A 26,570-nucleotide genomic window follows, 5' to 3' on the forward strand; every position below is an offset into this window, starting at 1 on the left:
TTTGAAAAAAATGACAAAATGAAAAAAACGATGGGTTATAGCCCATGTTTTTTGAAATTTTGAAAAAAAAAGTTATCCTCGTTTCTCATCATTTTGGACCATGGGCTATAGCCTATATCGTACGGCATACTATAGCGCGCCATTTCTCATCATTTTTGATGATTTGACAAAATTAAAAAAATTAAAAAAACGATGGGTTATAGCCCATGTTTTTTGAAATTTTGAAAAAGAAAGTTAGCCTCGTTTCTCATCATTTTGGACCATGGGCTATAGCCTATATCGTACGGCATACTATAGCGCGCCATTTCTCATCATTTTTGATGATTTGACAAAATTGAAAAAATGAAAAAAACGATGGGTTATAGCCCATGTTTTTTGAAATTTTGAAAAAAAAAATCCAGGCCCATGAATTAGAGGATAAAGCTCACATGTTACCCAAATAGTTGAATACACAAAAGCTAAGGCACTGGTGTCGTACTTCTGGTTTACCGGAACGGGGTTCAACTCCCTGCAGTGCCCTGCTCAATGTGTTGTATTTACCGGAAAAATTGAGTTTTGCGGAGGTTGAGAAACATTAGCAAATTCCGCAATTTCCGCAATTTCCATTTCCGCAATTTCCGCAATTTACATTTTCGCAATTTCGGAAATTTACATTTTCGCAATTTCCGCAATTCCGCAATTACCATTTCCGCAATTTCCGCAATTACCATTTCCGCAATTTCTGCAATTTCCTCCACCTCTACAGTATCCTCATGGCCCACCAGTTGAGAATCACTGGTCTAGGCCTCAGACTGATCATTCTGTATGCAACCATTTGAGTTTTATAAAAAAAACGTGTTCCATTTCTTCTGTTGGGTATTTATTGCACTTCCACAAAAAAGGTTTACAGTATACGATGGCAAACACAATTTAAATATGAAGGTACTTAATGACATACAGTAGTGTACGAGTAAATGGCACTAAGCAGTTAGATAAGGCAATTCAAGTTAAGCTGTACACCAACAATAGGCCTACAATATATGTCTCAATATCTTAAAAACAAAACAAAACAAAAAACAATCATAGTAGTATAGTGCACTGTGCACTGTATAGCATTACTACTACAGTGTACATTAAACCCAAAGAAGCATTGGCAAAAATGTCAAGATTAATTCGTTTTCATATTTTATATTTTAGCAATATGAACAAACTTAATTAACTTAGTTAATAGTTAATCTAAATTGGGAGGGATTCTGATCCAACATGTACAATGTCATCATTATGTGCAAAGCTACCAAGTCACAGTGACATAGTCCCGTGCTATGCTATGTGCTCCCGTAGATTAAGATTGAACTTCAGCAAACATAAGGCTGTGTTTGTTACATTTCGACTAATGCCGAAAATAGCTGATCGATAAGATCACAATGTGTTGAGATTGGATGCATTGTGACCTTACAGATCGGCTTCAAGTCCTAGTTCAGGAGAGAACTTAAAACTGCATTACGTTGGTAAGCTCACATCAGTGGTTCTCAAAATGGTGTCCAGTAACCCACGGGTCCTGGAGGGGGGGTCCCCACCCCAGCTAAATGATTGATTATTGAGGAATCAAATGGACCCTTGCAAGCCTTTAATAAATGGACAAAATAACACACGTAATTGTACACGTTTGTGGCCTTAACCCATTAATACCGGGAAAGCATTTGTGTCATTTTAGATTTTACCATTGAGAACTACCGATATAGAAGGCATTTGTAGAATCGGCCTCAGGTCTTGGGTTAATCCAAACCAAGCTTGACATTACACGGTTTGAGAACCACTGGTTGGGATGTACGGAGTGTGATCATATTTTGAGCTGAGCCATGGTGTTTGAGAGCGAGGTGACACTGTCCCTCAGCTTGGAGTCTTCTTCAGCTCCCAGAGACACGCCGGCGAGACGCGTGGAGCCATTGGCTCCCAGGATGCAGGGTATGCTGAGGAACACCTCTGCACCGATGCCACCCCAGCCCTGGAGCGCACACACACAAAAAAACATACATCAAGTTAGCTCCACCTGGTGGTCACCAGTTTAGGCTCTGAGTGCCCATTATAAAGAAAGAAAGAATTTGGAATTCTATTATGCATGTAATGTGCATGTCATCACCTGTACACCAGATTAGAGGAATTTTCAAAATATGGATGAAAAAATAAAAATTAATTAATTAAGAATTAAATAAAATATTATAATAATAATAATAATAAGACGTCTTGTCGTCCCTGGCACTTAAACAGTTGTTAAGACAACCCTAAAGAACTCATATTGTAGCTCACCATTCTGGTGATCATCGGTGATGAGTGTTTTACCTGAGCCAGTGTGGATACCGAATGGGCCTTCCTGCTATCTGTCAGTAGACTGCAGACGATATCAGCAATGGACAGACCTACAGACCATGAGCGCTGACCTCGACTCTTCGTCATTTCCATCCCCCTATAGTAAAGGATATACTGTATTTAAGTCAACCCACCATATGTCAACAAGTTGAGCTCCCCCTCTCTAGTGTATGGATGCTTTTGTGTACTAAGGGTCTATGCAAAGTAACCAATTACACAATTACAACATGGAGTCTAATTATTATAGCATTTCAACCTCTTTCAACCTCTTATGTATATTATGTTTAAGTGAATAAAACTGACCAATAACTCACGGACCTCGAAGTGATCTGTAAATATTTGGAAACAAAGAAATCCTTCCATCAAAGGATTCAAGTCACTATTTGTCGTCTTTACCTGTCTAACAGTGGCTTGGATATGCTGGAGGCTGGAGCGATCTCTGGATGCTGGCTGGAACTCAGCCCAATCCCAATGCTACTCATCACAGCAACTTGAACACAAATAAATAAGCAGAACAGTGCAACCACATGAGTCATGGCAGTCATGAGGCCTCTTAGAACGGAAACAATGGACTATGACTATTTGGAGAAAGCAGAACAAATTGTCATCCGTGTGTAATACAGAATAAAACCATACAATAACATATACAATTAGATGGGTTGTCCTTTTGTAAAGAAAGACCTTTAGTGATCTGTCAAAAATTATAATTTTGACCTTCAAGTCAGAATTTGTGTGGCCTGGGCCGTGGCTAGGCGGTCCAGGCACACTGGCTGGTAGCCCAGTCTGGCAGTGTGCCGACGGCCTTTACTGCGTGTCACCCCTCCCTGTCAGCCTATCTATCCCTCTATCAAAAATATAAAATAAAGGCGAAAGCCACAAAAAAGAAAAATGTCAGAATGTGTGTCAAACCAGAAATAAGATTGTGTCAAAGGATCTAAGGTCACATTCCCACCTAATACTTCGGTAGACTCATGCGTATGGGCGGAGATTTTGGGATTCTTGCATATTTCATTTGCTGCAGTTTGCCTTCAAACTGTCATCCGCAGCAATTGGAAACGCAACAGGGGGGACCTTTATCAATGTGTTCCATTCATAAACTAGCCTACACAGTGAAATCTATGGTGATATTAAAAATTATACTCATAACGTGCATGTGTCGTGCCGTCTGGGACTGGACCTCCCCCCCTCTCTCGCTCTCTCACTATACACATGCAGGATGCAGCCACGCACTTTTGGGCATGGAGGCACAGCGCTGAGCCTGAGCGCACTGATATAACAGACAGCAGCGCAAAATGTTTACAAGTTTATCGAGATGAAAGTCCCTGCTCCCCAGTCCCCACACAGTGACAGCACTCCATGTTTACGGCACAGACAGACAGAATATTCTGTAGGCTATAATACTATTACACTGCACTGCAGTGTTTATGTGTTTTCTTAAGCAATTGATTAATGTACTCGTCCTCATTTCGATCAGGGCTTCAGTCTCCTGATTCGACCACGTCTATCCACGGTAACGGGACATCTTTGCGCTGCGTAAAATATGCCTTCTCCGTCTCCAACTGTGTTCAGCTCCTCACCCGCCACATTGTTTGCTTCATTTCCTTTATTTACTGCGGATTGCATTCACACCTGCACCGAATCGTAATCAAGTGCGATTGGAAGCGAAGCGAAACTCCCGTTTTTGCTCGGAGTATAATGCGGTTCTTTGATACGCATTACGATTCGAATGAGCCTTCACACCTGCCAAACGAAGTGCACTTTCTGAAAATGTGCAGCAGGATTCGTTTTAATCGCAGCAAAGCTCTCAGGTATGAATGTGACCTAAATGTCTCAATAGAAGAGCAAGGAGATTGGACAAAATACATTTGTATTCACTAAAGAAAATGATGTAATAGTTGATAAGCTTTCCTTATCAATGAATAGACAGTTTTTTGTTTTTTTTATCCCACGATTTTGTAACCCATTTTTCACCCCTGTGCCAATCATCTACTGTGATCCTGGGCTCTACACACCCTCCGCCAAAAAATAATTAGAATTTTTATAATTGTCCCAATTGATTAGTCAGATTAACCAATTATCCCTGTATTGTACTGCATTGTACATTAGTGGCATGCAAAAATAACTAAAACAGCCGATCAACAAGCATTAATTGTAGTCGAGGCAAAGGGTTTAACTAATCTTGAAATTAATTTGAATCATATCTCCCAGCCCTAAAATGCAGTGGCATGGGATTACCCTCATTGCCCTCACCTTTGTTATCAGACAGCTCTCCTATGACCCAGGCCTGTTTGTGTGTGTTCAGGTTAATGTCCAGAACGTGACAGAGGCGCTCTGAATCCAGATTACACCCTGCACCGAACACCTGGGACGGGGGCAGCCCACTCTGTCTCCAGGCTACATGGCTCATTACATCCACTGGAACCACAAAGAGACAACAACACAGTGGGTATGATGAGAGGAGAGAGAGAGACTGTGAGTGAGTGAGTACTCACTCACTCAGTGAGTGAGTGAGTGAGTGCGTGCGGACTGTGCATTCATTGTATAATATGCGATAGTGGACAACATGTATGCACGGAATAGAGAGAAAACAAGCATAAAGAGATAGAGGAGTGAGAGACAGGGACAGTGGGTATGTGTGAAATCAGTGTCTGTGTGTTGTATTGTGTTCTAGGAATCTAGGGCTGCAGTAGCTCTGATTCATAACCTTCTACTGCTTCTACGATTCTGCCATGCGCAGTACAAGGCTATGGGACTTTCAATTTTAAATCTCAAATCGAAATCAGACCAGCCTCTCCTCTTTGGCGAAAATAAAAAGAACGTTTTTGCTACTCACCAAAACAAAGGCGGGTTGTGTCATTCTAAAGACTACTTTCCTTAGTGGACGCACTCTGAGCCCCCCACCACACGTATAAACGGTACTTTTTGGCCAAAAAGGGATTTTTTTTCACCGGAGGAAAAATATCCTCTATGAGGCAGTTCTCTGGGCAATATCAGTAGAGGGCGCAGCGGAGTAACTAAAAATGTTTTTTTTCCGGTGGAAACAAAATCCCTTTTTGCCCAAAAAGTACAGTTTATACGTGTGGTGGGGGGCTCAGAGTGCTTCCACTTAGGAAAGTAGTCTTTCTATTGACACAACCCGCCTTTGTTTTGGTGAGTAGCAAAAACGTTCTTTTTATTTACACTAAAGAGTAGAGGCTGGTCTGCATTCATGCGAGCGGCGGACGTTGAGAGTAACATAGCTCTAATGCACGCATTAGAGCTATGGACCAGAGTTAGGGCTGCAGATACTGTACCTTATTATTTCCTTAGATTGTACTAGCAATTACTCTCTCAATCCAATAATTGAGAACTGCAGGTTTGTTTTATATTAAAAATATATCATCAACGAATAGACAATTCAGCATTATTTTATGTTGATAATCGATAGTTTTTTCCAAATCGATTACTGCGATGACCTGTTGCAGCTGTATTGTGTTGTGTTCTGACCTGGCTGTGAGGCGATAAGCAGCATGGCGTTGGGGTTGAGTCTCGTCAACCAGGGGATAATTCTACGGAACATGTCTACATTAGTCTGGACCACGCTCACATAGGACTGCTTATTGCTCCACGCGTTGGCCGTCACCACCACTACCCTCGAACCCGCCGAGGCAGACAGATCTAGAATATAACATACATAACAGTCTTTAGCCATATACATTATATGGGAATTTGACTAAAATAACAAACAAATCTCCATACAGTGTATAAGAATATCCCATATGTTTTAGTTGTGGTTTCGGACAAGGAAAAGACACAAGACTACTATAGTTTGGCTCTGTGATGAATTAGGAATAAGACATAGCAGTGGTGGCCATTTTGTGGTGCCACAGTTAAAAAAAGATAATAATAATAATAAAAATTAATATATATATATATATATATATATAATCATCATCATCATACTATGATTCAGTCAATGTCTGTCTGAATGTGTCTGTCAGAAACACCGCCCTTTTTCCAATTTAACAAATTATAAATTAATAATGAATTTATTAGTTAATAGAAAATGCGAAAACGCACCCAGGGCGCAGTACCCCCTGCGGCGAAGGAAATTTGTCATATATATATATATATCAGTGCTATTGAACACCCTTTACTGTTTATTTGTGTGGGTTTTAAAAATACTGAACCAATGAAAAGTATTTCGTAAGCGCTTCTGACTAAACCTCCTAACTCCATTGGATCCTCAAACTGTCAGTCAAACCAACTAACTCCAACTTTGTAGATCACTGATTAGAATGACAAAGTCAGATGGAAAAACAACCTATCTTCACATTATTGGTCAAAAACCTAATTCCACTTGAGCTGGATTTGGGTAAAGTGATGATAATAAGTACAGACACATTCAAGTATTTGACAATGTATAAAGACACACAGTACCAACTTCAATGAGAGTATTGTGTTGTTCTAAAAATATTGTTTATTTAATTTTCTGAAAAGTTAATATTTTGGACATAGCAGGACAGGTTTCTGGCCGACAGCAGATATACAGTATACTATATTTAACCAGTAAGATGCCCTGAGGGCGAGGTCTGGTGCATGCATCCGCCTGGGTGACGGCAGACTGCTGGGTGAGTGCTGGCGCTTTGGCATGGGGGGTCAGATCAACATGGAATGAATTCTGTATTTTCATCTTTCACCTTTATTACTTGCGCAAGCAGAGCGCGCAAGTAATAATTTCGCCCGGTCTCTTCAACGTGACAGCCGTCAACCACTTTTCTGGGTATGCAAGAAAAACAGCAAATCTGTGCCTGGTTTGCTGGGACCAGATTACACAGATGACCATTTTTCTTACGTCATCATTGAGAGCTAGTCATACATATACACACCACGTACTCTGGTCCCAGCTCTCAATGATGACGTAAGAAAAATGGTCATCTGTGTAATCTGGTCCCAGCAAACCAGGCACAGATTTGCTGTTTTTCTTGCATACCCAAAGGAATGGTTGACGGCTGTCACTTTTTGGCACAAAGTAACCACAGTATACTGCTAATCAAATTACAACTACATACTCTATATAGTATATGTATATGTATACGTATGTCTTACGTCATCACAATTTGCAAATAAAATAGCAAATTGTGCCTGAACTGCTGGGACCAGAGTACGTGGTGTGTATATGTATGACTAGCTCTCAATGATGACGTAAGAAAAATGGTCATCTGTGTAATCCGGTCCCAGCAAACCAGGCACAGATTTGCTGTTTTTCTTGCATACCCAAAAAAATGGTTGACGGCTGTCACTTTTTGGCACAAAGTAACCACAGTATACTGCTAATCAAATTACAACTACATACTCTATATAGTATATGTATATGTATAAGTATGTATACCAGAGTACGTGGTGTGTATATGTATGACTAACTCTCAATGATGACGTAAGAAAAATGGTCATCTGTGTAATCTGGTCCCAGCAAACCAGGCACAGATTTGCTGCTTTTCTTGCATACCCAAAACAATGGTTGACGGCTGTCACTTTTTGGCACAAAGTAACCACAGTATACTGCTAATCAAATTACAACTACATACTCTATATAGTATATGTATACGTATGTCTTACATCATCACAATTTGCAAATAAAATAGCAAATTGTGCCTGAACTGCTGGGACCAGAGTACGTGGTGTGTATATGTATGACTAGCTCTCAATGATGACGTAAGAAAAATGGTCATCTGTGTAATCTGGTCCCAGCAAACCAGGCACAGATTTGCTGTTTTTCTTGCATACCCAAAACAATGGTTGACAGCTGTCACTTTTTGGCACAAAGTAACCACAGTATACTGCTAATCAAATTACAACCACATACTCTATATAGTATATGTATACGTATGTCTAGTCATTAGTCATTGCTGGGACGGTGCATACGCATCGAAAAGGCTGGGACGGTGCATAGGGCGCAAAGTAACCACAGTATACCGCTAATCAACTTACAAATGACAGAAACTGAGATTTGACAGTTTGTAGCGGTTTGTAGCGGTCGAAAGTACTTGCGTGCTCTGCTTGCGCACTAGTAGGCCATTTATGGCCTAGTAGTGTGCAACAAGCAAGTATGCACTCGACAGAGTGCAGTTCTAGTTTATTCAGGGAAGTCAATTGAGATCAAGCTCTATTTTACAATGACGCCCTGATTACACAGTACATACGTAACATACAATTCAAACACAAATACATTACTAGAACTGCACTCTGCCGAGTGCATACTTGCTTGTTGCACACTAGTAGGCCATAAATGGCCTACTAGTGCGCAAGCAGAGCGCGCAAGTACTTTCGACCGCTGGAAACTATCACATCTCAGTATCTCTGTGAAGGAACGTTTGAAATGTATAATCATTACGTGTAACTATTTGCTACCCAACTACTTTTTTACAGAAAAATGAATCATTGATATGTGATGAAAAAAAAAGGTATATAAACTGAATTAAAATATATTATACAGTATAATTATTTTATTACTTATTGTAAATTGTCAATTGTTTTAAATGTATTTCATTTTGTACTATAGTGATATTAATACTAAATCATGATCAGAGTAATATGTGTCTCTAACTTCAATTTCTGTAATAATACTTTCAAATTTGTTGAAATATACATGATCTAAAATACTTCCGAAATCTGTAGTTGGATTTGTTAACCAGATACCACATTACGTCATCGTTGAGAGCTGGGACCAGAGTACATGGTGTGTATTACCGTGGGCTCTCATACAGAGTATGTAGTTGTAATTTGATTAGCAGTATACTGTGGTTACTTGGTTCCAAAAAGTGACAGCCAAGTCTTTTTCAACGGTAAGTCTGTGCCTGGTTTGCTGGGACCAGTTACCACATTACGTCATCGTTGAAAGCTGGGACCAGAGTACATGGTGTGTATATGTATGACTAGCTCTCAGTGATGACGTAAGAGAAATGGTCATCTGTGTAATCTGGTCCCACCAGATACCACATTACGTCATCGTTGAGAGCTGGGACCAGAGTACACGGTGTGTATATGTATGACTAGCTCTCAGTGATGACGTAAGAGATATGGTCATCTGTGTAGTCTGGTCCCAGCAGACCAGGCACAGATTTACAAATTACAAATCACATTACAACTACATACAGAGTATGTAGTTGTAATTTGATTAGCAGTATACTGTGGTTACTTGGTTCCAAAAAGTGAAGCCAAGTTTTTTTCAACCGTAAGTCTGTGCCTGGTTTGCTGGGACCAGTTACAACATTACGTCATCGTTGAGAACTGGGACCAGAGTACATGGTGTGTATATGTATGACTAGCTCTCAGTGATGACGTAAGAGATAATATGGTCATCTGTGTAGTCTGGTCCCAGCAGACCAGGCACAGATTTACAAATTACAAATCACATTACAACTACATACAGAGTATGTAGTTGTAATTTGATTAGCAGTATACTGTGGTTACTTGGTTCCAAAAAGTGAAGCCAAGTTTTTTTCAACCGTAAATCTGTGCCTGGTTTGCTGGGACCAGTTACAACATTACGTCATCGTTGAGAACCGGGACCAGAGTACATGGTGTGTATATGACGTAATGTTGTAACTTGTAACTTGTAACTAGTCCCAGCAAACCAGGCACAGACTTACGGTTGAAGAAAACTTGGCTTCACTTCGAAGAGACCAAGCGAAATGATTACTTGCGCGCTCTGCTTGCGCAAGTAACAAGAAAAATAAACAATCCAGATTGAACAAGTACAGCTATATGTCAAATTATTCCATACAATACTTTTAAATCGATCAAGTGAAATCAAGTTCTTCAGTTTTAAGACTGATTGTAGACAATTCCATGTGTGGGGGGCATAGTATTGAAAGGCAGTCTTACCCAGTTCAGAATTAATATCAGGATTTTTTGTTCTGTTTTTATTGTTGTCAAAATATTTCCTGGTAAGATTTAGTTTGTATTTGTGCTGCCATGGGGGGGGGGATATATGTCAATTGTTTTGAAATGACTTCTTTGTACTGTAAAGAAAATCAATAAACATAGGCTATGTTAAAAATAATAAAAATAAAAAAAGGAGGCTGCAAAGATAGTTAGGCAATTTCTTGAGTAAGGCCTTATAGATAAAAACAGTGCAATGCTGTTCTTGTCCCATAGCCAATGATGGCCAACCAACCAACCTTCTCATAAAGCCTACAGTGATGAGTGAGAAACCCATCTCCGGTTATAAATCCGCTTTATTTCTATAGAAAAATGCTAATTTTGGTTTTAGTTTAGTGATAAGTTCATAGATGTGGGTTTTAAAGGATAGTTTGTCGTCTATCCAAATGCCTAGATACTTATATGGTTATGATATTCCTACTTTGATTGGCATTACGTTTTCTGGAGAAGACCATGTAGGCCTACTTTGTTTTTCCAGAATTTAAAGAAAGTTTGAGATTAGTCAGGGCCTGTTGAATTAAATGAAAGTCTGATTGCAGATTTTTAAAGGCCATATATGGAGTGTGTCTTGAGTGTACAGGGTTTGATGAGGTCAGATCAATACATGGAATGTCAGAACAGGTTAGCTCCATATATGGAATCCAAGGATGGCAGCGGGGCAGTGTCTTGACTCAGTGTACAGGGTTTGATGAAGGCCCAGGTAGGGCCGGGCCTTAATTTCCCCTGAGGATGTCACGTGATGCACAAGGCATGACCATATATGGAGGCGTGGGGTGACGGAAATGTAAAGGTAAATGCGACCTGCTGTCGCAATAACCCTCTCTATAGGATACCGTAAATGAATTGCTTTTCTATTTGTGGCACCACAAAATGGCCACCACTGCAACAGAAAGGATAATAGCACTTTTTGTAATAGACACATACAGTAGATGCTGTTGATACTGTATTGTGTACAGTTAAAATACAAGCAGCATTACAGAGTTTGGCTCTGGAAGTCTGGATAGCTTGTCATTTAGGTCCTTGGTGGGCAGGGGAACAAAAAGGTGCTTAAAGCAGTTCAGCTTACACACAAGGGGACTCAAGCCTCTGTGTGAGGGAAGAAGCTGATACTCCAGGTGGAGCACATGGGTGGCGTCAGTCTGAAATAATTGATACTTAACTGTACCTTTGGATACCTCAACCTTGGGCAACTTGAAAATCTCCAGATCCATGCTGCCACCTTTGGTCGAACTCTCTGCTACGTCGATGAAAACAAGTTTATCCACTTTACCCTAGTATCAGACAACGTGAAAGAAGAAAGTTGAATGTTACGTATTTCAGCGTCTTACTGTAGATTAAACACTTGAGTCACAATACAAACCAGGTGCCAAGATTTACCTTGGCCAAAATGCTCAAAACTGCCGCCATTCCTAAGTCTCCTCCTCCAATAACTGACACTTTGTTGATTGGCTGATCATGATGTCGAACACCACCTGCAACTGCCATTAGATTAGTGATCATAGGTAGCTTTGTTTTTGTTTTTTTGATATGTTTAAAAATTTTTAATCATCACGCAGCCAAATCCTTAGTGTCAGTTTAACTCAACAGTTAAACTGATAAACACAGATGGTTTTACTGTACGGCTGACCTTGGTTGATCTGGAGGTTCGACACAAAGGCCAGCAGCTCATGGGGATCTTTGGTGTCTACAGTCGTCTTTGAGGACAGAGGTGGATCCTCCTCAAACTTGGAGATCATCTCAGCTAGGAGACCAACCACAGATGACTTAGGCTGTCAACAGGGATGTGAGAGACAGACAAACCCAGTGAAAAGAATACAATGCTGCCAGACTCCTTACAAAAACACCACACTGATGAACACACGGTCTTACATGGTCCCAGTTGTGTAGCTCGGGCAGGTATAGCCGTCCTCGTGCGTCGACGTGCCGGCCCTCCCTGATGACCATGTTGGCAGTGGGTCTCAGCAGGCATATGGGAGGCGTGAAGGGGAATGAGTCCATTAACCACAGCTGAATGGGAAGGTTGTAGGAGCGGCCTGTTCATGATAATGAAAATACAGTAAGGGCTTGCTGCTTAATACTGATCACTTTGAATCAATCAAATCAAATCAAACTTTATTTATATAGCACATTTACACCGACCAAGGTCGAACCAATGTGCTTCACATTACATACACAGGCAAACAGAAAGAAGGGGATAAAATATAGCAATATTTCAATGTGTAAGAGAGCAAAATGTAAAATACAATGGGCAATACATGGGAACATCGTACATGGGTAGACTTAATTAAATTGAATTAAAAGCGTGTCCATATTTGTTATTATTTTTGCACTTTATTCCTTTTTGGTATAAGTGTATAATTGTGTCCTTTGTTCCACAACATGCCTGAGCTGTCTGTTTTTGTTTGTTTGTTTTGTTTTTCCTGTCCTGTCTGGAAAAAAAAAAGGCGACAGAGTAAAAATGAGTCTTTAATAGGGATTTAAAAACCGTCAACGACCGAGCAGAGCGAACGTGGAGCGGCAGGGCGTTCCAGAGGTTGGGACCGGCCACGGCGAACGCGCCATCTCCTCTGGTCTTGAATTGTGTGTCAGGCACAATCAGGAGAGACTGATTGGCCGATCTCAGGGCTCTTGTTGGGACATAGGGAGTGATCAATTCAGCTAAATATGGAGGGGACAGGTCATTTTGGGCTTTAAAAACAAACACTAAAATCTTAAAATCAATTCTGAAGCGGACAGGGAGCCAGTGGAGGGAGGCGAGGACTGGGGTGATATGGTCCCGCCTATTTGTGTTGGGGAGGAGGCGAGCGGCGGCATTCTGGACAAGCTGAAGAATCAATGAGTAGAAGATTAGAAGAAATCTTATAAGACCATTGTTTCCAAAGTTTCATTGCATTGTCTGAATTCGAATGCACACCCCTCTTTTCTTTCCCCTCAATGTAGCACCGTCCATTGAAGACTTTTTATTCCCATAGCAATCATGCTATAATGTTTGTTCAGTAACGGCGGTCTCCCCCATCTTTCCAGCTCTTTAGAAAACAGAAAATACATTTTCAGGTCAGGGTCCAAATTTCATCCAATCAGGAGAGAGAACTCATAAAGAATAAAGAAGTGATGGAACAAAAAATCCCACATTAAACAGACAAAACTGTCAAACTATAAAAGAAGCTGATGAATGTGTACGCTCTACTGAATTCATAAAATTGGTGTTAGCCTGGGTTCCAGCCTGATTCGCCTAGTTCCGTGGATTTGTAAATAGGTGGCATTTACAAATCCACGGAACGCAGCAAATCAGGCTGAAATCCAGGCTAGGTTGGTGTATTGAATAGTAATAGTGGTGACTATTCCTCGTTGGTAAATTTAATAATAGTGAGTAGTGACAGATTCCTCGTTGGAATATTGAAAAACAGTGAGTAGTGACAGATTCCTCGTTGGAATATTGAATAATAGTGAGTAGTGCAGATTCCTCGTTGGTATATTGAATAATAGTGAGTGACAGATTCCTGGTTGGTATATTGAATAATAGTGAGTAGTGACAGATTCCTCAGTTGGTATATTGAAAAATAGTGAGTGACAGATTCCTCGTTGGTATATTGAATAATAGTGAGTGACAGATTCCTCGTTGGTATATTGAATAATAGTGAGTGACAGATTCCTGGTTGGTATATTGAATAATAGTGAGTAGTGACAGATTCCTCAGTTGGTATATTGAAAAATAGTGAGTAGTGACAGATTCCTGGTTGGTATATTGAATAATGGTGATTCCTTCCTGGTTCATATTGAGTTATAGATTAGTGACTAATTGCTGGTTTGGTTACCTGTCATGTGTGGACAGTGCATTCATACCTTCATACTGGACAGGGATGTTACCAATCAACTTCAGAAGATCCTTTTGAGTGCTGTCACTGAAAGCTGAAATGGGCAATGATTGTAAATTAGGTCTCAGAGAAACCTTAAGTTTGGAATGTTCTTTTTATGGAACCAAATGGACCCATAAATGAACACTGAAGGTTTTACTGCGTAGAGAACATACTTTGACCTGTTCTGTGAAAACGGTTAACCTAGGTGTAAACAAATAGTAATATTAAACCCTGATTTAAATCACTAGCAACAAAGTAGTTTTCATGTATTATATATTTATTGAAGAAGCCTTACTATAAGTGCCTGTCACTGGTTTCATCCCAGGGTATATCCGATGGATCTTCTTCAGCTCCTCAATGGCAACATCATGGAATTTGTACTGATATCACAAAAGTATGGGGTGGGGGGGAATAAGCAATATATAAACTTTTGAGATGAGTGATCGTTCAATAACATTCATAAATATTGTCAATCCTGACCATTCTGTATGTCAAAACAAAACCTTGCTTTACACAGTAAACTCATTTTTTACCAATTTGTAACTCAGGGACTTTACAAATGGCGTGTAATATTTATTCACCCTATGCTATAGTGTTTAAGTAGCAGGAGTCTCCCTGTCTCTCCAGCTCTTTAATACATTTTCAGGTGTGTTGCCAATTTCAGGAGAATAGAATAGATAGAACCCATCTATCTATAAATGCACCACGTCTCTGTCTGTGTGTACGTCTGTAATGCACGTAACTCGAGAACCTTTCTCGATATGGACCGTCTCTAGAGGTTCTGGACAGGAACCCTGCCTAGGCTCTGGACAGGGCCCAAATTATATCCATATATGGAGCTGGCCTGTTCTGACATCACAATTATGTTCTGACATCTGCATAGACTCCATATTTGGGCATGCCTGATAAAGAACTCCATATATGGGCTAATGGGCATAAAAGGGACACAGACATAACTGTGGTGGAGCATGCATTTCCAAGTAGGCCAGTGCCCAAATGGGCAACGCTCTAGTTTATCAAATTGATAATGTTCCAGTTCCAATTTTGTCTGCTCATGTCTTTGTTTCATCACTTGCAATTCCACCTATTATTAGTTCTATTGGTATCCCAGTCGACTCCTGTTTTTATTTTTATTTTTTATTTTCTTTAAATACTAAAGAGCTGGAGACTGAGAGACAGAGACCCCTGTTACTGAACAAACACACTACACACTATAGCAATTATTACAAAATATAGTAGCTCTATATTTTGTAATAATTGCTATAGTGTGTACTGTGCAGTGTAATAAGTAATTAATACTTATTTTGTAGACATGATTTTCCCCATTAGAGACACCTCTAGTGTTCCTGGGGTCCTGAACATACAACTAAAATAGTTATACTGGTAATAATAATAATTATTATTATTATAAGACATTTTAAAATCAAATCTAAATTAAACAAATACACAAACAATTAAATGCTTGGCAAGTTACACATTTGTTATAGGTCGGTTATAGGGGCGGCAGTGGCTCAGGGGTAGAGTGGCTGCATGGAAGCCGCAAGGTTGCCAGTTCGAACCTGGGCTAGCTCCCCCAGAGTTAGTGTCGAAATGTCCTTGAGCAAGACACTGAACCCCTAATTGCTCCTGATGTGCTGGTTGGTGCCTTGCATGGTTTCCGTCGCCATTGGTGTATGAATGTGTGTGTGTGAATGGGTGAATGTAATGCACAATCTATGTAAAGCGCCTTGGATAAAGGCGCTATATAAATGCTCCATTTACCATTAGCACTCTGGAATGCTCTGCTCCCAAACAAATAAAATCCATAACAGTGAGTTTAAGAAAATTAGGTAGGCTACTATGTTAGCAGAAGCTGCTCCTCTACTGACTACTGTAACTTTTTCCGCAGTAGCATTAGATTAGAAGCTTTAACCACCCCCTTTCCCCCTTTTTTTTTTTTACTTTCTTTATATGATGATTTCCTGTTTTTATAGAAGTGTAAACAAGTCTTAATGCTTTATCATGGTTTAGTCCACAAAAGGAGAAGTTTTTGTATGGACTTACTTTCGTTTGAAATGTACCCATTCTACTAATCTGGTCCATAGCCCTAATGCTAATTCTGCCCTTAATGCAGGACAGAATTAGCATTAGGGCTATGGACCAGAGCTACCATTCTACATACTGTGAAATAAAAATTTAAATCAATCACCAAAAACCGATAATTTCTGTACAGAACCAAATAATGATTAGGAGTGATGAAAGCAGAACACTTCCTAGTCATACTGATTCATCTTCCCATTTTGAATTTATTGTTTTTATTTAGACCAAGGTGAGCTATCAATAGTTACTCCCAGAAGTTGTATTGTGTTCCCAGCAAAAGTAGTCAACATAGCATCTTAACCACTTCATGTTGGCTATTCAAAATAGCAGATCTACAAGCAAGCTAAATTGGCATTCAATCCTGCCTTGCTCGAGATCAGCAGTTCCACAGTAAGCAACGCCTTCACTTTCACCTAGGAATGTTTTATATCAGGAATAATATTGTAAAATCGACATTCATCATTCATGATATTGATGATGCCTTGGATCAAGACGGTCATCGGTCATATCTAATATGATTTGTATCAAGGCTAAAAAGTTGAAGTTTTTAGCCCACGGCAATAATTGTGTACCCATCGTAAGGTACCCATACAATACCCATTCTGTTTTAGTCCTATGTATGTCTTCGTGAAACCTGAATGACAGCTAGCCTATATTGACAGGCTGGTCCAACCAGTTAGACGTTTGAACATAGAGGCGTTTACCACAAGTAAACAGACAGACAGACAGAACTGCTAGGTCTCATAGTTAGTGCTCATTGCGTTCGCAATGAACTACTAACCAGCCAACAACTATTTTAACTGTAGTTGTCATTTCAAATATAGCTCTTAAATAAATAACAAACCTTTGACAGTATCTTCTTTGTGGTCTCCGAACCCAGGTCCATCTATAAAACTAATACGATGAATATGGTCTCTCTCCTCCTTGGGTTGACTAACTGACACTGACAGAAGCACACAACACAATAACATAACTTCCGCAAACTTTGTTGACAAAGGGGCGCGTCCCTCACAAGTTCACAACCACAAGATACGGCAAGCCGGGGGGACAAATCCAGAGATCATAGTCATGCCAAAGATCATGCTCATAGTATGCTCGTTGCTACCATGTTTTAAAAGTAGTGGGCGCCAGGGGGCGGGAACGGAGTGGGCAGAGAAATTAAGATATAACAAAAGCATGAATACAAAATACATCAATATCAAAATTAATAAAATAACTATTAAATTAACTATTTAAATTTACAAGATGGTGTCAAGTTTGACCAATTTCAACGTAGCGGGCTGGTTTTTGTTGTGTAATTTGGTCAAAGTTGGATCACATGGATGAGCGTATTGATCAGTTATTTTACCTATTATTTATTTAAGACAGTGCGCATTGGGAGGGGGGGTAATTGGATAATTGAGGGTCCTTGGCATGGAAAAGTTTAGGAACCCGAGTTACATTACTATATTCACTGAAGTAAAGATACACATGCATGATCCACAACATTTATTGTGACATGTTTGCTTTCCATTCATCAAATCACTTATTTCTGTGTTGAACAGATTAATTTCAATTTGATTGTACCTAAAAATAGACTTGTCACACTTTGACCAATAGGAAAAGGACCACAAGTAAATAACAGCCATTAGCCATTCAGTTCTGTCAAAACCTTTTAAAGGGAAAAATATATTACAACACATTATATGGTCATGATTTTTTCATCATTATATTATCCATCATTAAATTAAAAAATAAAAATAAGATTGATGCGATCCTGTTTGCATGAATTGAAACATGAAATGGTTTAAAAAATAAAAAGAGTGACGCCATCCTGTTTTGCATGAGTTTTGAAATATATGAAATGCTTTGGTTCACAAAATGGCACATTGTAAACTCCTTTTTTTGTGGTCATTACAATTTTGTATACAAATATTTCTGCCTTGAGTAGTGTAGTTCCACTTTGTGGCTTGAACTTTGCAAACCTTAATTACATTTAACAGAGGGAAATAAATAGCATAACATGAGAAAACATGATAATTGTATCCTGCACATTCTCATAGAATGATGAAAGTCAGATGCAGATGGTTGTTTTATTTTTTGCCATTAACTCTTCTCAAATCCACTTTCAGGTACTGGACATCCTCCTTGTTAACCAAATGTAATCTGAGAGAAGCATAAAGCAAACTAAAGATGCACTAAAGTGGACACAGTGGTTGGCCTTCCAAGCAGGTAAATTGGCACCCGCCTTGAGACTCCAGAGTTTTTCTCTATTCATTTTATGGCTAACAGATTTTTCTCCTCTTGGCTGCCCTCTTCATCTCGTCCAACTCTCGCTTCTCCTCCTCCAAATCTTCGTTCACGGCCATCTTCAGGCTAAATTCGGAAGACATAGGGGCGCAAACAAAGAATCAGAAGCAGAACATGTCATGTGATCCACAATGTATCCACAGGTAGACGCCATGGCCCTTTATTCCTCACCGATGAACGATAACGTTTGTCAACATTCGTCAAATCCTTCTGAAAGTGATCCAATGACATTGTTCACTATTATTGTTATCGGTGTGGACTGCACATATATTTATTTATAGTTATCATTTCTATAATAAGTTATTTTCATTTGAACCCGTCTCTGAAACCACAGACATGGACAGAAGATATAACAATATAAAAGGTTAGTGCAGACCATTATGCTCCTGCAAAGCAAAATAATAATAATGTAATAAAAGAGCATTACCTTCTGGCCTCTTCTTTCTGTTGGTCTCTCCAGCTGCTCTCCATGAATTTCAGTGCATAGTCACTCTCATCCGCCTTGTATCTGTGGTAAAGAGCATGACACAGCCAATGATTTGTATGAGTTATGGTTGATCTGTAATCTACATATTATTTATCATGTAAATTAAGTGTGTCACAGCAATACTGTGGATTTGTGTACCTGCTCCGATCATAGCCAAAGATCTCCTTGATGTGTCTAGAAATTTCGTTCTGATCATCGTCTGCTTCATCAATGAAATCTTCCATCTCCGAGTCATATTCCTCTTCTTCTTCTTCATCCTCCATCTGCCTCTTGTATGCAGAGGTGATAGGTGGGAGCCTTGTTCCTGGGAGAAACATAAAAGACTTTCAGCAGGTGCAATTAACCTAATTTGTTACCTCACGGTCAAGGTAAACTTTATTATCCACAAGGGAAATTTGTCTTGGGCTTTCACCCCAGATACAGCTACACATAAAACATCCATGACAAAAATACCTTACAGAGGGAGACACAACATTATACACATGATGTGGATAATCTAGCCTCACACAGTTACTGCTGTTTCAGAGCCTCGTTCTTAGTTGATGCTGGTGGTACAAACGATTTTTAAAATCTGATGTACTGTACTTCCACTTTGGTTCTTTGTATCTTCTCCCAGAGGGCAGAAGTACAAACTCACCATTTAACCCATTCTGGACGGGAACCCCTTTTGGTGTTTTAACAAAGCATTATGTTATACTTTAGCTATTGAAAAATAGCAGATCAACAAGCTCATAGTGTGCCACCGAGTGGCACGCTACAAGCTTGTAAGTCAGCTATTTTTGAAAAATCGTAAAAACGTGGCACAAATCTTGAATATATATTCTTTCAGAGCGAACGTTTCTTATTTCGACGTCAGGCCTAACATGGGTAACATCACTGACAATTTTGAGCCCGTTTTAATGTAGCCTGCTCATAAATAGACTGCAGAGAGGGGAGTTGTCTTACCCCTATGATCTTGCCTGCAGTCTGCACCAATCTGAACAATTTGGACCTCAGTTGCACTGAGACTGAGAGATTACCGAACCAAACTGTGATGCTAAACAGTTTGGTTCGGTAATCTCTCAGTGCAACTGAGAATGTTTGAACAGAAACAATTTAGGGGGAGTATGTAATTTGTTTATGGGGCAAGGAAAAGCAAATATATGTTGTGCATTTCATTTTTGAGTGGTGCAACCACTCCAAGGAACAGCAATGTCCGTGTTCACCTATGTGTTGTTCATGTGACGTTAATGAGCACCAGTAGGGGCATTGTTGTGCCAGAAACAGAGAGAGAGAGGTAGTATTAGTGCTGCACTGTTGCCTGCTAGATAGAGATAGAGAGAGAGAGAGAGAGAGAGAGAGAGAAGAGAAGAGGGGGGGAGAGAGAGGAGAGGATGGGGAGAGAGGAGAGTTGCACCACTCAGTTCACACGGGTGTGATTTTTACATTATGGGCAGGATGAACATACTGAAACTCTATGTTTATCTGAACACAGAGCTTGGTCCAGCCATTCCATGGAACTGACCCAAGAGTGGTGACAAAGGCTGTTGAGCGCTGCTGGCTCAGTATTCACACACGATCGTTCTGGCACACAACACTACTGGTGTAATCACCTTTTCCAAGATAAATAATGTAACAAGCAATTCCACAGATATAGAATCACCGACTACAATGACATCTCACACCATCTCAGATAACCATCTCAGCTGAAATGATGTATTCAGTTCCACTTAAAATGTAAAATGAAGGTTGTGTAGCAGTGAGATACTTGAATACATAAACCTACTAGCCTTGGGCCGTTAATGCGTCTCTGGGTCTTACCTGGTGGTGGTCTCATCATAGGTCTGGGCTGCATTCCTGGCTTAGGGGCCATGCCAGGCCTCTGTGGCATGCCGGGCCGAGGGGGAACACCCGGTCTTGATCCACTGAAGTCCCTCGTTGAGATGGTCTCAGACACCACAGTGCATTTGGGTCTCCCTGGTCCAGACCCCATCATGCCAGCTGGCCTCCCAGGTGCCCCACTTCCTGGGCGACTAGGTCCACTCCCCGGGGGCCTGATGGCTCCTCCTTGGAGGCTATTCCCACCAGGCCTGGGTGCACCTGCAGGTCTTGCCTGAGGTTGGCTCCCTTGTTTTGAGGTGCCACTCGACGCTCTCATCTGTCCATCATTGCCAGGTCTCATCTGTCCATTATTTGCCGGTCTCATCTGTCCATTATTGCCAGGTCTCATCTGTCCATTATTGCCCGGTCTCAACTGTCCATTATTTGCCGGTCTCACCTGTCCATTATTCGCCGGTCTCACCTGTCCATTATTGCCCGATTTCACCACAGAGCTACCTCCAGGCCTTGATGGTTCTCCCTTTCCAGGCTTTTGGCCTCCGCCTGTGGATCCTCCCTTTAATGTGATTCCCTGACTGGGTCTTGGTTGTCCGGAGCCCCCCTGCTGAGGTCTTTGGCCCATCGAAGATGTTCCAGGTGGCCGCACACCTCCGGGCCTTCCCTGAGGTAACGATGATGGTCCCTTCTTTGCATTAAGGTCACTTGTGGTGCTGGACTTGTGGCCGGATGAGGGCCTGGGATCTGAATGTTTGTTTGGAACCTGAGAACTTGCTCCCTTAGAAGGGACTTTACTGCTTAAGGCACCTGAAGAATTAGACATGCCTGACTTGGGTCTATCTTTATCACTATGGGAGGTCTTCGGTCTGTCTCTGTCACTAGGAGAGGGTTTCTGTCGGTCTCTATCACTAGGAGAAGGTTTTGGTCTGTCTCGGTCACTAGGATACGGTTTCTGACGGTCTCCATCACTAGAAGAGGGTTTCTGACGGTCTCTATCACTAGAAGAGGGTTTCTGTCTGTCTCTGTCACTAGGAGAGGGTTTCTGTCTGTCTCTGTCACTATGAGAGGGTTTGGGTCTGTCACTATGGGAGGGCTTAGCAGAACTATGGCCTCGATCACTTGAAAACGTTGGCTTTGGTCTATTCCCTGACCCAACGGGCAAAGTGGGCTTTTCCAATGAGCCCTTTTGAGACTTCACATTTCTCTGCTCCTTCTCTAAAGTGCCTTTTCTAAATGAGCTTGAACTAGACTGGAACTTGGTTTCCCTATCTCTCTCTCTCTCTGGCCTTGAGTCCCTCCGTTTCATAACTGGCAGCCCCTTGACTCTGCGCTCCAACTCCATCTCCCTTATCTCATCAGCTGTGCGGAGTCTTTCGTCGGCCTTGACCAGCTTCGTTTTTATTTCAACTGGCTCAAACTGCTTCTTCTCTGCTAGCTTGAGCAGTTCCGCAAAGGATGGGGGTGGACCAGCTGGTTTCTTGGAAATGGGCTTGCTCTTGCTATAACCACTACTACTGGAGGCTTTGCTTGGCCTCACTGGCTCGGGTTCGGGCTCAGAATCTGACTTCTCGTACTCATAGTTGTCTTCATCATCCTCATCGTAATAATCATTATCTTGCCTACTCATGGGCATATCCTCATTCTTATCGCCTTTTGATCTCCTCTTCTTGGGCTCTTCTACCACAGGGATGCCGTTGTACCCATGGAAATTGTCCTTAGTTCTAGAAGCCATTGCACGTGCCTTACGGTCAGACTTCAACTCGACCCTCTTGGCTGTAAGTTCCTCCTTTGCTTTCTTCTTTTCTATTTCTGAAATAAAAGTACCAACTCAATTACATTAAAGGCATATTATGCAACTTTAACCTGTGTTTACATAACAAAATAATATATATTTTTTTGTATCCATCATTTCCCTCTATGCCTGCATTTATCAGGTTTATTAGTGTGGTGGCGTTTTACCTGCAGAAACACATTGCCCTCTCACTGTATTTTCTGTTGTTTTGGTAGAAGGGGACTTATTTGAGCGTTATGTTTTGCGAGCTTTCAGCCAATGACAGCACAGGGGTGTGTTCAAAGAGATTGTAATTCAAACTCATGTGTGAATGGATTGTTATATGCAAGCAAGAGGGGCCCGGCCAAGTTTGAATCCTCTGTTAACAAATGGAAAGCTAGAGAAGTTACCTTAAGTTTAAAATAAAAATGTAACCACCCCATGATATTTTGTATGCGTTTGTGACTCTTGAGATGAGCTGAATGAAGTGATTTTAGTTGTGGGTTACCTTTCTTTCTACTTTGAAGTTCTTGTTTCTTTAGAAATGCTTGCACAGCGGAAGAGGTCACACCTTTCACCTGTGGGACCTTTTTGGGTGGTCCAGTTTGTAAGCTGTACCTTTTCTGCTGCTGTTTGACAAAAACACACAAAAACAAATAGTTTAGTAAATCCATTCATTGAAATACCCGTTGTCCATAATATATATACACCGGTAGGTTATATGCAGTGTTGTACAGTAGCGAAACTACTAGCTTAACCATATTTCCCAGTAGTTTTTGGTTAACTTCCCGACTTTCATAATGATGTAGCTTTAAAGTTAGCAGTTCAGCAATTTTTTCTTATTTTTCACCATGCAGCTGGGAAACTTCACAAAAGAATGGGTAATGGGTCTTTTAGATGGGTCCCAGGGACATTTTATGAGTCCTACTTCAACGACATTACAGTACAGTCCCGAGTACAGCATTGCATTGCAGGATCCCTGGAGGGTGAAATGATTGAGTCCTTTCTTAATTTAGTGAGTCTAAAGCCCAAACCACACCAAAGGGTCAAGAGGTTTTAGCTTTGGACGATGTTTGAGCAGTTTTTAATAGTTTGTTCATTACTTTTGATGCCAATGGAATGGTTATTTTTGGAGGGGCCCTATATCCAGCTTTTAGTGTACATTAACAAACTTTGTCCTACTCAAACATTAAATTCCCATGACAATGAATGGTCATAGTAGTGTCTGACCAAATAGGCAGTGTCCATTTTACGCCTTGATGATGTACGATAAGAGCGCCCCTCACTTAACACGGGTGTGTTTTTTGTATTAAAAAGGTCTTAAAAGTCGTTTCACTGTCATTGGGGAACCCCCCAAAAATAATCTGGGGTCCCCGCTAGCTCTGGTCCATTGCTGCCGTTAAACTATCGACCAGAGCTACGTCCCCGCCCACAGGTTGAGAACCTGAACCACTGTAGCCTACTAGGCTACAACGTTTACAGTGAAGTCTGCTTTATACTTATGCAATGCATATCTCAATGTAGCCTAGCATAATAGCATTGTGTTATGCAACCTCCAACAGTGAAAGGATTCCACACGCACATGTTCTTGGCAACCCCTTTTTAAAGCCAAGCAGCCAACCCTGGGAGGATCAGCTGTTACTTTACTAGTTTACTGGCATGAAGGGAGTGCCAGGAGTGGGACGAGTTAGCCGTTAGCTGAGCTAGCACACTCGATGCTTACGCTCATGATTAGCTAGCCGGTGTGGAACAGTAGAATAATCGTCAAATAAAGTAGTAAAAACAAACACATTCTATTCTGTCATTTCTTTTCAACTCACCGTCTGCACTTCACCGAGCCCCTGGTTCTGGGAGGCGATGGACAGGATGTTTTCGAAGTCCATGATGGCTTGGTGGGGTCAGCTGGCTGGATCAGGAGGAGAGCCAGACTTAACGCTGGCCCGGCCACGTAGTTCACTTCAGTTTTAAATACTTTATTTTAGATTAGATTTTAGGTCAGGGAACAGTGGCCACCCCTCGTCAAATGTTAGGAATAAAACGCCGATTGTGCTGTTGTTGGCCCCGGCCACCACAGGATGATGTGATCAGAGAGATCAAATTAAACTACAAGCAGAGATACCGTTACTCGCTGCTAGCACCATGCTAACGCTAGCCAAGTTAGCTAGAAGCGAATGTTAGCTACGACAGCAACTGGCACTGCTGTTAGACAGCAACAAATGCAGACGAGATCCTCCCGGGGCTGTGTAGTGTGTACTTAGATCTCACTAAAATATATATATATAGCAACGCAAACGGAGCGAAATCAACACGGAATTGATCGTGACTGACTGTCTGATGCGAAACAGATTGTGGAATTAAAGGTCCACATTTCGAATCCAACAGATTTGGTAGGAACGCTCCTGCGGACTGGATCTCGCGGATCAGGACTGCATCAGATCAATACACATAATAGTACTGTAATTCTGCTATGAAGAAACGTACGTTACAACTTTACGAGAGAGCCTAGCACCACAACCACGCATTTGTCTTCTGGCGGCTGGCCTATGCCTAAACCTGGTATATTAAGTGGTACTGGTAACGCGACTCACACCTGTAGTCCCCCCCCCCCGTGTTCCCCAGCAGGGCCCTTGCAGTTGCTTCCCCAACCACAACATCCCAAGGCAGGCAGGCAGTGACATACTCCATTCATATTCACCCCCTCCACCCCTCCAAGTTCCAACACACCTCCTGAAACCCCCTCCCCCACCTTTCTTGTAATTTGCTTTATCTGGCAAACATGAGTGTGGAATCTGTGGATACTGTATGTATTACTACTGTGGTCTGTGGATTGATTGATTGAAATATGTATTAACAGTTTGCAGAATTACAGTACATTTCAAGCACAAACTCAATACAAAGACTGTTAACTGTGAGTGGACGACCCAATTAAGCATTACACTTGTTTACAACAGGGTCCACATTGTTCAATTCATCAAAACATTTAGAGACATACAAATAGACACTTCTATATAGTTAAAGAACAGAACGGGAATTCATCATATAGGAAGAAAAAAGGGAAAAGATACATATAGGGGAAAAGAGGGGGGCGGTGGGGGGATTCAGATTTTACAGGGGCCAGTTTCGAATTGCAGCCATCCGTAGGTGCCCTTTGAGAGCGGTTTTGAAGGAGTCAAGGGATTCACATGTCTTAATGACTGTTGGTAGGGCGTTCCACATTTTGGTGGCATAGGAGCGAAAATAATTTAGTCCCTTGTTTGTGCGGAATCTGTGTTGTACATGGTTTGTTGCACTCCCTCTGCATGTTGTGGGTCAGTGGGTGTGGACTTTACATTAATGACTTCTCTCAGCAGCTCCGTTTGGAACCTCAATATCTACCGGTATGCTGCTTAAAGGACCACTTCATAACTTTTCAACGTATCTTATTATAGGTCCTCATCCTCACTCCTCGGTATAATAATGATAATATGGCACAATGTTTTTCTACTCAGTCTGTGTCTCATAGGAGGGCTGTGGGCAGTTCAGAAACCCGTCCACCAGTGACATCATCAATGGGGAATCCAAGCTAATAGAAACGGCCTGCCGTTTCTATTACTTTTTAGTCCTGAAAAGTTGCAAAAAAATGGAAGCCATCGTTCTCACAATAATAAAAATCGAATCATTTTTGTAAAAAATATTGTTTAAAAGAAATCTGCCTAACGATGATGTCACTGGTGGACGGGTTTCTGAACTGCCCACAGCCCTCCTATGAGACACAGACTGAGTAGAAATAAATTGTACTATTTTGCTATTTTATCATGATTATATTAGTGAGGACCTATTATATGAAGATAGGTTGAAAAGTGTTGAAGTAAACGCTTCGGAGCTAGGTGGAAAGCCTGGTGAGGCAAGGTTACTTCGGAGCTAAAGTGTAAGCAGCATAGATTTGGCACAAAAAACGAATTTCACCCACACCTGACTGACTGTAAACCTGTAATGTGATGTGTGTAAACTGTAAGGTCTGATA

The 26,570-nt window shown here is 41.1% G+C and overlaps 2 protein-coding genes across 3 annotated transcripts; both read right to left on the reverse strand.

Annotated features, from left to right (window-relative positions):
- Window positions 1–818: 818 nt before the first annotated feature.
- uevld (UEV and lactate/malate dehyrogenase domains) lies at window positions 819–17,183 on the reverse strand. 2 transcript variants are annotated; one of them, XM_080761026.1, is made up of 12 exons: window positions 17,050–17,183; window positions 14,422–14,506; window positions 14,113–14,178; window positions 12,139–12,302; window positions 11,897–12,038; window positions 11,647–11,741; window positions 11,435–11,540; window positions 5,833–6,003; window positions 4,597–4,761; window positions 2,743–2,836; window positions 2,320–2,443; window positions 819–1,984 (listed from the first exon to the last, which is right to left on the reverse strand). In XM_080761026.1, exons 1-12 carry the CDS (start codon window positions 17,089–17,091, stop codon window positions 1,820–1,822), a joined length of 1,419 nt encoding a protein of 472 aa, XP_080617152.1. In that variant the 5' UTR covers window positions 17,092–17,183; the 3' UTR covers window positions 819–1,819. The 2 variants fall into 2 exon arrangements, with proteins under 2 accessions (XP_080617152.1, XP_080617151.1); XM_080761025.1 differs by having other exon boundaries at window positions 11,647–11,747.
- A 661-nt stretch (window positions 17,184–17,844) lies between these two features.
- Window positions 17,845–25,132, reverse strand: spty2d1 (SPT2 chromatin protein domain containing 1). Its single transcript, XM_080761510.1, has 6 exons — window positions 24,388–25,132; window positions 23,076–23,196; window positions 20,782–22,605; window positions 19,120–19,285; window positions 18,922–19,002; window positions 17,845–18,560 (listed from the first exon to the last, which is right to left on the reverse strand). The coding sequence occupies exons 1-6, from the start codon at window positions 24,448–24,450 to the stop codon at window positions 18,470–18,472; spliced, it is 2,346 nt and encodes a 781-aa protein (XP_080617636.1). The 5' UTR covers window positions 24,451–25,132; the 3' UTR covers window positions 17,845–18,469.
- Between the last annotated feature and the right edge of the window lie 1,438 nt (window positions 25,133–26,570).

Source organism: Protomyctophum bolini (assembly GCF_963924005.1).
Source record: "Protomyctophum bolini genome assembly, chromosome: 4".
Lineage (NCBI taxonomy): Eukaryota > Metazoa > Chordata > Actinopteri > Myctophiformes > Myctophidae > Protomyctophum > Protomyctophum bolini.

Excerpts from the sequence above, each read along its gene's own strand:
- spty2d1 (XM_080761510.1), bottom strand. The coding sequence starts at position 24,450 with ATGGACTTCGAAAACATCCTGTCCATCGCCTCCCAGAACCAGGGGCTC. Across the intron at positions 19,286-20,781 it reads TATGATGAGACCACCACCAG|GAACAAGGCTCCCACCTATC; the intron begins GTAAGACCCAGA and ends TGTTTCTCCCAG. Across the intron at positions 18,561-18,921 it reads CAGAAAGAAGAGGCCAGAAG|CCTGAAGATGGCCGTGAACG; the intron begins GTAATGCTCTTT and ends TTCCGAATTTAG.
- uevld (XM_080761025.1), bottom strand. The coding sequence starts at position 17,091 with ATGGACCTGGGTTCGGAGACCACAAAGAAGATACTGTCAAAG. Across the intron at positions 2,837-4,596 it reads AGAGCTGTCTGATAACAAAG|TTGCTGTGATGAGTAGCATT; the intron begins GTGAGGGCAATG and ends TTTGTGTTCAAG. Across the intron at positions 2,444-2,742 it reads TCCAAGCCACTGTTAGACAG|GGGGATGGAAATGACGAAGA; the intron begins GTAAAGACGACA and ends CCTTTACTATAG.